This window comes from Sceloporus undulatus, chromosome 3 (assembly GCF_019175285.1).
Source record: "Sceloporus undulatus isolate JIND9_A2432 ecotype Alabama chromosome 3, SceUnd_v1.1, whole genome shotgun sequence".
Taxonomy (NCBI): domain Eukaryota; kingdom Metazoa; phylum Chordata; class Lepidosauria; order Squamata; family Phrynosomatidae; genus Sceloporus; species Sceloporus undulatus.
In genome coordinates, this window is record NC_056524.1 from 207259813 (window position 1) to 207275907 (window position 16095).

Consider the following 16095-nt stretch of genomic DNA (forward strand, 5'->3'; position numbering starts at 1 on the left):
TATACAGTATGGAAAAGTTAGTAACTGATTTAGAGGGATGAAGAAAGTCCTTCCATGAGGCAGAGTGAGGTGGTCGCCTCAGACAGTGAATGCTTGAAGACAGCAGCAAGGAATTGGAAGAGAGATCCTGTTCTGACATTTTGCACAAATCTCCTCTAAGCTGTCTTCTTGGTGGAGGACACTGTCATATCACAAGTGTTGAATAAAGTTTCAGTTGCCAATCCAGCTGCTTTTTGTAACGAGAATTGGCAGAGGAGGAGCCCTATTGGTCTTTTCCTCAAAGAACAAGCTGTCTTGGGCTGGTACCACATCCATCTACTCTGAGCTAGGGAAGGAAAAATATTTGCTATTATATATTCCCAGGTCCAAAAAAAAAAAAAATGATTCTCTTGGCTGTAGGGGAAACCCTGTTGGACAAAAAATGGACCATTGAGAACTTGGAACAATCTTCTCATGATAGTCAAACTTCTCAAAGTGTTGTAAAGGAATTATATGTAGGGAGGAAACCCCATTTTTTTGTAGAAAAACCCCATATGTTTTTTTTTTCTCAGAGCACGTGAAACTCTGGACAGTTATGCAGTGAAATGTATCCAGAGTGTATGCTTCTTTTCCTTCTTCATACATTGTAGTACTATTCTGTTCTCTTCCTTTCCCCACAAATTTGAAATTAAACTTATATGAAAACCAGAATCATTTTCAGCTTTTATTTTTTTATGACCAAACTTTCTTTGAAACACAGAGGTGTAGCAACATACCTTTTAAACTTGTAGATTAAAAAAACAGCCAATCCAACAAAGACCACTGACAACAGCATCAACATTGCTGAACTGCTGTGCCCAGCGCTGGAGTCAACAAGAGGTGCTGAAAGATGGAAGAACATCATGTTAGACTAGGAAGTCATTAACAGCAGGGGTGAGTGGGGGGACTGAGAAGAAGCTTTGCTCAGTTTCCTTTGCAGCCTCTAGTTTATTATCGCTGACATGTAGGTTGTGCTGTCTGAAAGAAGGCAACTCGCATAGGGGGGAAAATGATCCCCCTCTTTCTTTGAACTCAAGGCTACAATTTTTACACAGCACTATAATGAAAAGGAAACTGCAAGCCATGTACAGACGAACTGTCTATGGAGACTGCCCACTTCACTGCTTCAGCCTGCTTTTGATTTAGTCTTTGTCTGAGCCTGAATGTATAGGCTTTGTTTAATGGGAACCAGAAAAAGCAGGGTAAAAAAAGGTTTAGTTTCTTGTGGTTTATGTGGTTCCAGCAGGGGGAAAAATAATGAAGAAAAACACAAATATTTTCCTTTCCAGTCCTTTTATGTAACCTGTAATTCACCTAAAATTGACCTGAAGTGGATGACACCCCCTTCTGGTAGTTCAAGACAAGTCTGAAACCTTTCCAACTGCTTCTTTAACTTGCCTTTTCCCAATCTGGGTTTAATGGTACGGCTCACCCCCTCTTCCTTAACCCTCAATATTCACTAAGATGTTCAATTGTAGTATTTTCAAGGTATACTGTGCCACTTTGGAACATGTAATATGCTGATACTTTTCCTTATGCAAAATGCTTTCATCCTTTACAACTCAGGCAAAGCTTTTGACATTACTTGGCTAGGCTGGAAAGAGATAATCAAGGTTTTCTGTGATTCTCCCATCGTCACAGTAAAACAGCTTTTGTCTCATCTCTGTGTAGGAGAAGCAAAATTTCCCAAACAAGAGTGCACAAATACCAAGCTGCTAAGCTGCAGAGATCTACCTTTGGTTGAGGAAGAAACTTTGAATATAAGAGGAAAATCTTCTTACCTAATTATTCAAAATCTTATAAAACTCATCTGTGTTTTTTCCTATCAGTTAATCATTTTATAAGTTGGACATTTCTAAATGCTTTTATTCTTTCCTCAGGGGATCCAAACCTTTAACATTTTAGCTGTATTTTTTTTCTATGTACTTTTCCAGTTTTACTGTATCTTTTTTGAGATAAACATTATGATTTCTGAACTATCAATGGACACCACACAAAAGACAGGCTATTCAGTCATGGGGTCTTCCCATCCACAACAACATAATTCTAGATAACTGATATTTTTCACTACCAAAAAGAGGGGGCAGATTACACTGGTGAAAGAAGAGTAAGTATCGCTGGTAAACCAAACCACACATAAAGAGAAAAGGCAACTAAAGAGGGGGGAAAACCTAAGAAAGCCATTTTGATTTCTTTGAAAAGGAAAAAGACTCCAAATATAGTAATCAAGTCAACTGAAACTATGAGTAATGCTCACCTCTTAAATGCTGATTATCACAAAGTGCACAATACACTGAACATTATAAGTGATTGGCATATATTCATGAATGATCAAATTTGCTTGTAGCCTGATTTGGAATATAAATGTAGGGCTGAGCTGCTAAGTACAATGTCCAAAGGTCAAAAAGTGAACATTTACAATGGTACTTATCTTTTGCTTTCTTCTCTGAAGATATCATGTCAATAGCAGATGCATCTGAACACATCAGGCTAACTGTAAAAGTGATATTCCATTTCATGGGTTTTCTTCTCTTTCAGCTTACCTAACGTTAATTGAGTGACATATACAATGACTTCCACACCAGGCTTCAGTTCAAATTGTACCAGGTTCTGATTCAACGCATTGAAGAGGATTTCAACAGCCTGTAAAAACAATTCAATATTCATAAATGGCAGCAGTTCGGAAGGAGTCTCACTGATACCTGCTAAGTATTCATAGCAACTCAGACTCCAAGCACCAGTCCTTACGTGGTAAAAATGCAAGAGGAAAGTATCCCAGGTTAGAGGAATCACCAGGTTCACATAGGTGCAAAACAAGGTTTGGTACAAAACTTCTCCTTTTTAAATCTATTTTATTTCACATGGTCAAGGCCATGATGGAAGGTTTACAGAGGTATGAAATAAAGTTTGGTAGAAAAGTCTCCTTTTCAGATCTATAGTTGCCCCTCCTTTTTTTGTAGAGGATCCGTTCCAGACCTCCTTGCAAAAATGGAGTTTCACTTACAGTATATTCAAGCCCCATTGGCTTGAATATAGGTGTGAGCACACACCCCATTCATTCCCACTCCATTCATCCCTTGCACATAAGCGAGTCTGAAGACTGTGAGAATGGAGGGAGAACTGTATTTCATTTCACATGGTCAAGGCCATGACAGAAGGAGGCAAGTAAAGACCACTCTCTTCTTTGTATTTTGATTTAAACACCTTTCTGAACTTCTGAACAAGGCTACTGAGTAGCAATAATGTGGAAAACTAGGGAAATAGGAAAAAGAAATGGAGTGGCTGGAACCATTCTACCAACTTATTCTACCAACTGTGTAGAATAAGCCATGCTGTAACATTATGCTATTGCTCCTATTTGATTCCAAATTATTCCCATCACATTCTAATCACACAGAGACATGTTTTCATAACTGACTTAGAACATTATTTGCATTTGGTAGAGCCACATCCAGGCAAAACTGGCACATAAAGTTTGAACTTCGTTGTTTGGACAGATATTTGTTGGGTCATCTTTTGAGACATTGGCAAGGAACTGAAGAGTCTGGTGTCAACTCAAAACCTTCTGTATTCCTTACAGATTGCTTCATGATCGTTTCTTCTGCCTGTTGTGGGGCAAACCCCCCGCCTTCTAACTGCATCCCACACACACTGACCAGGAAGGTCCCCACCCTTCATGGACAGATTTGAGATAAACAAATGCTGCAAGAGGAGAAAGGGACAAGAGCTCTCCTAGCCAGCCAGCCAGCCAGCCAGCTTTCTTATTATTTTATATTTGTGATACACATCTAAAAAATCTGTTTGCAGAAACCTACTTCCATATTCAAACCACTGGTACTGGATTGGGAAAGAGGAACCAACCCTCCCCAACTGCCACCCTCTGCCTGTAACCTTTCAAGTCTAAATCTGGAAAGGATATAAATATTATTTTAAACTTCAAAGCTAAACTTCTCATGATCCTGCATCCTAAGTATCTGGATAAATGTGCAGTATAGCGTAACTGTGCCACACACATTTTAGAAACCAGATGATCTTGGTAGGTTGACAGCAAGTAACTAGCTCCATCCTGGGGTATTAAATCATTTTTAACATTTCCATGTTCTCTAATTACTTGTATTGTGAGACTAAAGAGATCCTGATGTGTTCGCTGAAATCATATGAGAACTGGTATAGTGCAGTGGCTAAAACTGAATTAGCCCAAGTTCAGATATCACTTGTATGATAAATTCCCTTAAGCAAACTGCAGTAAAATACTTTATAGGGTTATTTTAATGTTGACTAAGATGCTATTTGGGAAACACACACACACACATGCACGCACACACACTAAAATTTGCTGTGTGCTTGGCATGTGAAGTGTTAGGGAGACATTTTGGAGATACTGACCTACCTCTTACTACAAGCAGGTGGATCTTATGATTCTGCTCATGCAATTTGATGCCCTCTTCCCAACCTAGTATATTTCAGTTCCCTGCAGTGCCCCTGTTGCTCTGCTTACTGGTGGGGAGGGAAGGGAGTGGGATGTAAGAAAAGAATATTCATGACAATTTGTTCACTGGTAAAACAATGATGTTCCCAACAGTCAGGAAAGCTCATTGGGAAGAATAACATACCAGAAAGATTTTTGTCCAATTTGCTCTTTGTGTTGGATGTCCCAAAGTGTTATGGAGGAACTATCCTCCATGGGAGGTAGAGGAAAGGCCCTTTTGCAACTGTTTGCCACACGTCATGTGTAAATTTACAGCGCTTTATAAATAAAGGTTAATAATAATAATAATCTTGCAGGCAGGAAGGTGATGGTCATATCATCCTTCAGCACCCTGCTGTCAAACACTGTAGAATTTCTTCAGTTGGTGTGGCTGCTTGACTTTTAAGGTGGGTTTTATGAGGCATTTGCAATCATGGCAAAACTCTAGCTTACAATCTTGTAAATCTTGAACAGGATGCCAATCATAAGGGGGAGGTAGGGTGGGTTTGAATAACAGCAGCTACAACAACAATAACAACAAAAACCATCAACAATCCTGTTTTCTATGCAAAAAATACCCCCCCCCCCCAAAAAAAAACCCATGTTTCATTTTTCTGCACAATAATCCCTCCACAATATTTAAGGACATTTGAATATAGAAGAATACTTCAGAAGAATATTCATTATCTCCCAGAGCATAGAAAAATTATCAATACAATTTTGTGTGTGTATATATATATATAATTTTGTGTGTGTGTGTGTAATATTTATTAATATACATTTAATTATATTAATATAATTATATAATGCTATAATTAGATTAATAATATAAATAGTCAAATGTTTTAAACAAACATCTGATTGCAGCTCAAAGGGTTGGAGGAATCAAAGTTTATCATCTGAATTAGCTCTCCTTCCCTTCGCTCTGCTCCCTTTGCCTCCCCTCCCCTCCTTACCTGTAAATAGCAATAGCCCCTGCTGGGGCTGCTGAGAAAAGAGGTTTTGGATGGGGCTCAAAGGGGTAGAGAATAGTTCTCTTTGGCTTATCAAAGAAGAAGGCATACATGTACATAGGCCATAATTACATGTGTTTATGACACTAACAAAATGTTTCCTATTAACTACTACACTCGTCCCTCCACATTTGTGGCTTTGACTTTTGCTGCTTTGATTATTCATGGATTTTATTAATATATTCTCTCTAGGAATATCAAGGTTCTCCAGTGCAACTCTATGGTCAACTTTAACCAAAAGTTGCACTGAAGGACCCAGAGATTCCTACAGAGAACATTCCACTAGGCATTTGTAGCACCTCCAGCTCAATTCTATGGTCAATGTCTGGCAAATGGTGACCACAGAAGTGCACTGGAGGAGAGGTGCTCTCTCAGGTAAAAACATAGGGGCGTTCCCACTTGCGATTTAAAACTAATTTAAATACAGTGGTTAGTTTTAAAGCGATTCAAAATAAAGTGAGTGTTATCCCGCTTTTCAAATCGCTTTATTTGTATCGTTCCCATTTACGTAACGTTTTATTTTAATTCGCTGTAATTGACCCTGTTTCATTCCCATTCAACGATGAATCGGTGTATATTTAAACTGGTTTGGTTACTTTTTCGTTCACATTCACTTGTTTCAGCTGTCAATCAAAGCGATGTCATCATGATGTCACATTAATTCAGAGTAACATACACCGATGTAGCCTGTACCTGCGTTCCCACTACCTGGCCGTTTTTAATTCGTTATAAATTTCGCATTTTTTTTTAAAGAGCCAATCAGGAGGCGCTTATTCGTCCTCTTCTGTGTCTCCCCATATTAACTGCCATAACTCAGTGCTAGGGAATCCTGGGAATGGTAGTTTATTATGGCACTAGCACTCTCTGACAGAGGAGGATAAATGTCTCACAAACACAACAAACACAACCATCCCATAGTTCCTCTGGAAAGAGCCTTGGTTCCCCAAATTCACTTTGGTTGCCCCATGGGGAGAGAATCTTTGGGGAAAATTGTTCCCTGGGCTGTCTTGGGAGCCATGAAGCAGGGATGTTCTGCAAAACCCATCCCATAGTTCCTCTGGAAAGAGCCTCGGTTCCCCAAATTCACTTTGCCTGACCCATTGATCTCTGGGCTGTTCTCTAAAGCCCATTTGGTGCTCAGGCAGAGGTGAAAAAGAAAAAAAAGAATAGTTAAAAATGGTGTTCAATGGCTCTCCTCACACATCGGTCTATGAAAGAGGAGCAGAGGGGAGGTTGCAATCCACTGGAGGAAAGGCTATTATGCGAATGGAAGAAAATGGCACCGGCAAATCAGAAAGAAACCAAAGAGGGTGACACCCCCAGGCCAGCCCCTTGAGCGCTGTTCCTCCCATCCTGTGAAACCCGAATCAGATGCCGAAATGTTCCCATTTAAATACAGCGATTCCTATCTCGGATCAAGGGATAATACTAGGGTAGACCCTAGTATTTTTTAATGCCGGTTTATAGGCTTCTAATCCAGGTTAAATGTTATGATTCGAATCAGATTCGAATCGCAGTGGGAACGGTTGCGGGTTAATCTAGAACTGTTCTAGAGTTAATTCGGGATTGAGTGGGAACGATATACCTTGGATTTGATTTGTAAACTGGTGTATAAGCGAGTGGGAACGACCCCATAGTGTCTTTGTTCTTTGTGGTTTTTCCACATTCATGGGGGTCCTGTGCCCCTAACTCTAGTGAATGTGGAGAGATAAGTGTATTTTCCTGCTGAAGCCATACTGATCCCACATTCCAAAGTCAGGTCCTATCTCAAAGCAACATAATAATGCTGTTGACATGTCACAATTTATCTGTGACATATTCTGGAGGCGAGAAATTGACAGTTGATAGCAGTTAGCTACCTTCTACTACTGTCATTGCTACCTTTAGTGGTGGAAACACTGTTTAAAAAATAAGAAAGTGGCATTCTGCTCCCTGAACTCCGACCTCTTCATTTCACCCCCTTCTTGTGCACCAAATATTTTCCCTCCAGTACTTTTAGCTCAGTACCAAAGAGAAGATCTGTGAGTATTTTAAAAGCACTACATTAATGTCAAGAACCACTATAGAGTATTGATCTTAAATCCATTCCTATATGGCAAGACATCAACAAGAGTAACTGAATTTGCTGGAAAGTCTTGTGATACTTCCTTCTCCTCGCAAAGCTCTCAACAGTGATTTGGCTGATTTAATCACTAGTTAATTTTGCAGACATATTTTAGCAAGCTTTATGCTTTTGTTCATGCGTCTTATCTCACCTCAGTATAACAGTATTTATCACTGTAATTACCTATTTATTTAAGTAAATGAGCACTGCAATTTCCAAATATAGTTTATACTCTGTATCTTAACTGGCTTTGCAAATGACACTTGATAGGGAGCTGCAGCCAATTCTCTTTCTTTGTGGAGAGTACATCAAATCATATAATTGTCAAACTGAAAAAAATACAAAGTCCATCTATTTCAGCTCCCTACCAATGCAGCAGCCCACAGGTAAAGTATCCCTGCAACGTTGCCATTCAACCTCAGTTTAAAAACTGCCAACAAAGGAGAGTCCACCACCTTCCTAGGTAGTCTATTCTACAGTTAAAGAGCTCTTGCCATCAGAAAGTTCTAATATTTCTGGAATAGCAGAAAACAAGCTTGTTTCATCTTCCTCATGACAGCCCTTCAGATATTTAAAGATGGTTACACTGCTAACTATTTCCTTTTCAGATATTTCAAATATTTCAGATATTTAAAGATTGTTGGAATACCAACTGTTTCCTTTGTAGTTACTTCTATGGAAACACCTGAAAGGTGTTGGCCAAAGGTATAGAACATATCTAGGTAGTAAAGACAGCTTGTAACTGTGACAGGTACAAAACAGACTGCAGAAATAATTCATCTTGAGACCGCTTTAACTGCCCTGGCTCAATGTTAGAGAATTCTGGGAACTGTAGTTTTGTGTGACATTTAGCTTTCTCAGTCAGGGAGCTCTGGTGTCATAATAAACAATAGTTCACAGGCTTCCCTAGCACTGAGCCAGCAGGGCAGTTAAAGCAGTCTCAAACTATTTCTGCAGTCTGTTTTGGATTTAAGACATACATGATTCAAAAGGAGTGACACTACCACTGTAATGTAACTTTATAGGAATTCTTAACTGGACAAGGACAAGCTGGTCTGACATTAGACGAGATGAAGCAACTTATGGTTCCTGAAAATTACACAGGAATACACTTGCTTGGGCCTAATTTTTGGCCAGCATTATGGTTGTGAGCTGTTGGAGGTTTATATCTGGTATATTTTAATGCCTCCCTAGACCTGCTTCTATTTTTTTAGCTCTTTTCCTGTCATATCCTTGCCAGGAAATTATTCTTGCAGGAAATCCCTGAGAACAGAACATGTCTTCTTGCAAATTTAAAAAAAAAAAAAAAAAGGGGGGGGTGGACTAGTGAAAACTGGCATGTTATTTGTAACTAGGGATGAAGAGAATATTTGGAAATGTTTTTTTAAAAATGGTTGCAAAACATGTATCTCAAGTGTTCGGATCTCAATGAGGACAATGCTGGACTGATGAGAATGTTTGCAGTAGGCTGTAGCCTCTGGGGCTGTGCAGACCAGCCATTAAGGCCAGCCTGGAGGCGGAGTCGGGGTGTGGCATCCATACAACACATACCCCAACTTCGCCTTCATGGCAGCATGACACTGTGTGCCACACCACATAGCACATGGTGTCACAGCACTCCTTTGGCACTGTGTCCACATGCTATAGCACTAAAGGAGCATCGTAAACCCCCAGTGCAGTGGCTACAGCATACTTTCCAGGGTGCAAAAAGGAGCTGTTTCTTGCTGCTCCTTTTTGCACCCTGGAAAGGCCAGATTTGGGGCATGGTGTGCAGTTGCTGCAGCCCTGATCTTGCTGCGGCAACTGCACACCATGCAGTCTCCACAGCCTCTATATCTCAGTGGAAGGAATTGGTAAAACCACCTCTGATTATTGCTTGCCTAAGAAAATCCTATGAAATTCATGAGATTACCATAAATTTACAGGTGATTTGAGGGTATATAAACACACAAATTTCTAAGGAGGAAGCAGCATTTTCTGCACAAAAATTACAATAAGTGCATTTTTGCTGAATAAATTCTGAAAGCAAAGATGCTCGCCAGTTCCAGATTCTTTTCATTGGGGTTTTCCAACACTTGAGAAACACTTATGAAAACAATTTTTGAATGTTTTTTAGTATTCTTTCCATTTCAGTTCACAGGAATATCTTAAAATCCTGATAAATGTGCATGGGGATGAGTGATTGTTCACTTGGTCCCAAGCCACAGGAGCTTTGAAAGTCAAAACTAGCACTGAATTGGGCTCAGAAATGAACTGCAGGGAATGAAAATACCAAGTCCCCAGCATGATTTGGTCACACTGTTCAAAAAACTTGAAATACAGATGGATCAATTCAAATCAGGTTGACTCAATGCAAAGATGAGCAGGGGGCCTTTTCTTTAGTTAAAAAAATGTAAATGTTTTAGAAAAGAGGCTATTTTGACAGATATAAGTTAAGTTTATTATGCAGATATTATAAAAGTTGCACCTGCTGAAATTCCCTATTGTATATATCTGTTACAAATATGTCCCCAATTAAATCTGGTCATTCTAATTATAGTTTGTAGCCTGGCACTGAAGGAGAATATTGATATAGTGGGTATGTCAGAAATGTATTGCAACAGTGAAAATCAATAGGGTAGTTACCCTTGGATGTACAATCTTAAAAAAGGACATGGGAGGTCACATTTGGGAGGCAGTGGTATTGTATCTATCAAAAAAGAACAGAGTCAAAGATAGGGGTGATTCTTATATAAACTTAGACTTATATAAAGATGCATTATAAAATAGGATCTTGGAATGTTAAAAGTCTAAACAATAAGCACCGGGGGGGGGGGGGGGGTAGGAAAATCTTCCATATGGTGGAAAAGTCTAAATATGATATTTTATATTTCCTGGAAGTGAAGATTAAAAAAAAGGAAATAAGGTATATTCAAAATACAAAATTGGGACAATTATTTTATTCAACAACAGATAAGAAAAAAGGAGTAGTAGTAATTTATTTTAAAAATTTGATCTCCAAAGAGTTATTTAAGGACCTGTAGGAAAGATATGTGGCAGTGGAGACAGCATTATCAAAGAAAAAGATAACCATAATAAATATATATTCCCCATTAGAAAAGAGGGAAGAATTTTTTTGAAAGTTAACAAAAGATTTAGAGAAGCACAATATAATTCTAACAGGAGACTTTAGTGGGATAATAACACCAGAAAGAGATAGAACAGTTAAACAAAAAAATTAAAAATCTAAAGGTAAATTGCCTAAATCATTCTTTGAATAAATAGAGTACTTTTTGTTAATTGGTGTATGGCCACATTTATATGATAAAACACCAGGGTTTACGTTCTTTTCACAATCATCTTCAAGAACTGATATGTTTCAGCTATCAAAAAACTTGTAAAGAATGTTTTAGAAATATGTCCTAAATTCCCTTCAGATCATAATTTAATAGAACGAAAGATAGGCTTAAGAAAGAGGAACTTTCATTGGAGAATAAATTAATATATATTGCAGGAAAATCAATTAGTGGAGAAAATGAAAAAAGAAACAACTTTTCTTTCAAGAAAATAAAACTCAGGACATGCCAATGAAAACAGTCTGGGATGCCTATAAAGCAATGATGAGAGACTTACTAATTAAAAGAACTATTGAAGTAAACAGGGGGAAAAGAGAGAAGTATCAGCAAATAAAACAGCAGTTGAGAGATAAAGAGGAAATTTTAAAGAGAAATCCAACTAATAAGGACCTTCAAAAAGAGATTAAAATAATACAAAAACAATTACAAGCACAGCTGACAAAGGAAATAGCACAAAAGATAAAAAAGCGAGACAAAATATTTTGAACATGCAAATAAGACAGGCAAATAGCTAGTCTGTAAATTATAGAAAGAAAAAGAAAAAAAGTTTAATTACAGAACTGGAAGTAAAGGAAAAGAAGATGACAAAACAGGAAGCCAGCATAAAACTTTTTCATAAAGAATACTCAAAATTGTTTAAGGAAAGGAAAAAGACAGATAATTTTTGGAAAAAGTTGAAATAATATTTAGAACAGAAAGAAATCCCCATAATAAAGGCAGAACAAAGAGAATTTTGAAATCAGACATATCAAAAATAGAAATAATCCAGGCTATTCACAATTTAAAAGAAAACAAATCCCCAGCAATTTAATATAAGACTTTTGAAAAGGAACTTATAGATCAATTACAAGAGTCAATGAACAAAATACACATTGATAGGCTACCAGATTCTATAGTGGTTTTAGTGTTAGAGCAGGACTCTGGAGAACAGGGTTCAAATCCCGGCTCAGCCACATGACTCAGCTCAACCCACTGGGTGACCTTGGGCAAGTCACACTCTCTCAGCCTCAGAGGATGAAAATGGCAAACTCCCCTCTGAAGAAACTTGCTAAGAATACTCCATGATAGGTTCACCTTAGGGTCGCCATAAGTCGGAAATGACTTGAAGACACACAATGGAGATTATCAGATGGGAAAAGGACATCTTTTTCCCGTCTTTGTCCTGTCCTTCCCATGCGATCACAGGAAGGACTTTCACACAATGTCATGCTTATCTGGACATTGTCCAATCCAGGAAGCATGAGTGACAGCAATCGCACATAAGCCTTTCATATTACATCACGCTAATCCTGTCATTGTCCCATCATTGAAGTGGAATTGCCCTGGCGTTTTGTATTAACAGGAGTTCGTGTTAATACAATTCCACTTCAATGACAGGATAATGACAGAATCAGGACCACATTATGAAAGCCTTTTGTGTGATAGCTGTCACAGATGGGATAATGATGGGAGAGTCATCCTGACTTTGTCCCGTACCTATCTGATGACCCCCACCAACAACAATATGTAATACACCTGTAATTCAACCATTTGAACTGTTTTTATATTTATATAAATGTTTTTATTTTGTAATGTCGTACATTTTTCTTGAATGTCCTACAGTTTGCAGTTCTTTATTCTCCTTTGTGGTTTTGACTTTTGCTAAACATTGTCTCCTTCTTTTCTGTCTCTCTTTTCCTCTTTCTTTTTTTCCTCTCTCCCCACATTTCCTAGTTGTACTTGTCTTTACATCCTTCTGTCTTTACGTCTCCCACCAACTCAGAATCTTTCTTGTTTACCAACCTACCCAATTTCCAGACTATATTTATTTTGTCCCTCCTTCCTTGTGCCTCTCTCTCTCTTCATCCACTTTCCTTCTTTCCCTCACATCTACTAGGTAAATTTATTCAGCATCCTCATTCTTTCCTCCCTCTCTGTCTCTAAAAGAAAGAAAGGAAAACGTGTCCAGTGAGGGTTTTGGAGGTGCAAACCATGAGAGTGGAGCTTGCAATTTTTTTTTCTTGAGAAAGGTACTATGGCCGGATTACAATATCCATGCGTTGTAAACTGGTGCTTTCAAAACTGTTAAAAGTTAGAGAAAGTTTCTATCATTTATTTATTTATTGAGCACTATAGCTCCCATAAATTGTTGAAAGCAGTGCTTACAAAGGTATTTTTAAAAGATCTAGGAAAGATTTAGTTTGGTTTTGCTTTTTCTGTTCAGTGAAATGCTGGGAAAACAATCAGAGAAATACTTTCTCAATGGCGGTTTACAGACCGCCAAATAGTACATCATCAATACGTACTAGGGTTAGGAAGGGGCGGTGCTTCCGCACCCCCTAACCCCAGTACGTATTGAATACGTACAAGATGGCGGCGCCCTGTTCATACGGGCGCCGCCATCTTTACGTATCGGACGCTGAGCGTCTGTACGCGTCGCGGGCGTTGTGACGTAGTGAGTGCGCCCCTGGCGCCTCACTACGTCGCAAACGCGACTTAAAAAGAAGCTCCATTTTGGAGCTTCTTTTTTGGTCCGCGCGGGAGTCGGGCCGTGTGAAGGCTCCGGCTCCCCCGCGGACCTACTGGCGGCTGCCTGTACCCCGCCAATGTGTTTTTTACTTGAATGACATATGCTGCACAGTTGTGGCTGATGCATAATATAGCATGCTTAACCACATCTCAGCATCAGTGCAACACTGGCAGAGAAATCAACCTATGACATCATCACAGGATGTTCCTAAAGCTCAGATTTTGGACCTAAAAACACAGGGCCTGGAATCCTCAACACACATGAAGAGCAGAAGACTGCTTGCCTGTCCCAAATTGATAGTATAAACCACCCTCTTCATTTGCGAATTATTGTGTCAAATTAAGCTTCTTTTAACACCACTGCAGTTGAGAGATTATAACTCCAAGGGAGAGCACACCTACATGTAATTTTCTAGTTTATCTAATCTACAATGTTGTGTCAAAGTGCATGGGATGGGAAGGGCTCTCCTTACCTGTTCGAGGTCACTTTCACTGCCTTTCCTTCTTTCTGACATGTTTTGATGGGGTAAGATGAAGAGTTCAGCAGATGTGGGCAACCCAGAGAATAACGCCACAAGAACTTGTTCCTCAGGAATGCCAGTCACCTGAAGAAGAGGACCAGCAAGAGACTTAGTAGCATTGTTAATTCATAATTGCATTTCAATCAGTTATTAAAATTCTTGTACAGACCTTTTGTAAGGCTTAACCACATACTCAGAACTCCTTAAAATGACAGTGAAATTGGAATTGTATCCTAGTGCACAAAGGCGCAAAATTGGTTGATGCTTATATTACACAATGTAGTACATCCAAAGCATATATGTGCATCCTGTGCTACTAGGCTTCTAAAAACAGATATCCACATTGTCCAGTTAAAACATACAACATGTTCCAGGTCTCATTAAATTTACTTAATATTCCAACTTATTTCTCAGCTAAACCAATCCCAGAAGAAAATCAACATGTGGTTTATAGACCAAAGCAAAGCCCCTGGCTGTATAGATCATGAAAAACTATGGCATGTAAGTGCAACTGTATTTGATTGTCATAATCAGGAATCTGTACTCAGGACAAGAGGCTATTGTTAGAACAGAACATGGAGAAACAGAATGGTTTCCAACTGGTAAAGGCAAGCCTGCATACTATCATCCTATTTGTTCAACCTGTATGCAGAAAATATCAGAAGAGCTGGACTAGATACATAAGAAAGAGAAATGAAGATAGGAGGAAGGAACATCAGCCATAAGGCAAGCCTGCTGCTCAGCATAAAGAAAACAAAAATAATGACGGCAAAGGAACTACATAAATTCTGCCTAGACAACAAGGAAATCAAAATAGTTTTAAAATTTCCCATACTTTGGATCAAATATTGACCAGAATGGAGACTGCTATCAAGAAATCAGAAGAAGACTAGGAATGGGAAGGGCAGCTATGAAAGAACTAAATGAGATCCTAAGGATATACAATTGAACACTAAAGTTAGAATCATCCAAGCCATTGTATTCCCCATCACCATGTATGGATGTGAAAGCTGGACAGTGAAGGGAAGAAAATCAACTCATTTCAGATGTGGTGCTGGAGAAGAACAAAAGAAATGGCCTGCTGAAGTTACTATGTACAGTCAAAAAGACAAATAAATGGTTCCTAGAACAGATTAAACCTGAACTCTCACTTGAAACCAAGATGATGAAACTGAGGCTGTTTTACTTTGGCCACCTCAAGAAAAGGTATCACTCATTAGAAAAGACAATAAAGCTAGGGAAAGTAGTAGAGAGGTAGACCACATGGCAGATGGCTAAATTCAATCAGGGAAGTCACAGGTCTGAGTCTGCAGGACCTGAACAGAGCAGTGGAGGATAGGTTTCATGGAGATGTCTCATCTACAGGATCACCATGAGTCAGCATCCACTGGCTGTTAATAACAACAAAATATAAATAATGGCATGAACTTGCTGTATCATTGCATGAAGGACTTGTACGTAGATGGATGGTCTTTGAATGGCCTGTAAAGGAACAATTAATGACAGTTTGGATTCAAAACTGAAAAGCATTCTGAATGGCAGGGTGCTCTCTCATTAGAGAAAATGCATTTGTGGTTTGTAGAAATACTGTGCTGCTGTTTGCCTTCACCTATACTTATCATGTATATTTGTAAATAAAACCTTTGTTATTACAAGGTTGCCTTCCTTCTCATGGCTGCAAAACAGGAGTCAGGTGTTGCCTGGGAGTCACTCAACCAAGGAACTGATTCACCAAGAGGTTGCACCAGACACGCTCTGTTGTGCACAGGTGGGGATTTTGCAAGAGGAAGCACTGCATACTTCTTCTGCAGTGACCCAAAAAGTACCTACAACTGACATTGTAGAAGTTAAGGCCAGGATATATCAACAGAATTCCCAGCACTTTGTTCATTTTTTAAACTGGCGTTATGTCTTCTGCAAAACTGAGGTAAATATCTGAAAACTGCTCAATTACTGTATAAACTAGTAAAAGTAGTGTGTTGAATGAGTTGTGTATGTATTTGTGATCAAACAGCCTGTCCTTTGGGGATTTGTGTTACTGTTTCTCTGCACTTAGCTGAAAAAAAGTGAAATGACACTAGGTTTGTAAAGAGATATTTTGATGCAAAATGCAGAAAATAGGACCATC

At 38.9% G+C, this 16095-nt stretch overlaps 1 protein-coding gene across 1 annotated transcript in view; it reads right to left on the reverse strand.

The window, feature by feature from the left end:
* The window catches only part of SORCS3 (sortilin related VPS10 domain containing receptor 3), a 652615-nt gene that overhangs the window by 25801 nt on the left and 610719 nt on the right, over positions 1-16095 (reverse strand). The window contains exons 23-25 of the mRNA XM_042460847.1: positions 13920-14051; positions 2562-2661; positions 756-861 (exon numbers count right to left, since the gene is read on the reverse strand). Of these exons, the coding sequence (XP_042316781.1) occupies positions 756-861; positions 2562-2661; positions 13920-14051 (338 nt within the window). The remainder of the gene's footprint in view (positions 1-755; positions 862-2561; positions 2662-13919; positions 14052-16095) is intronic.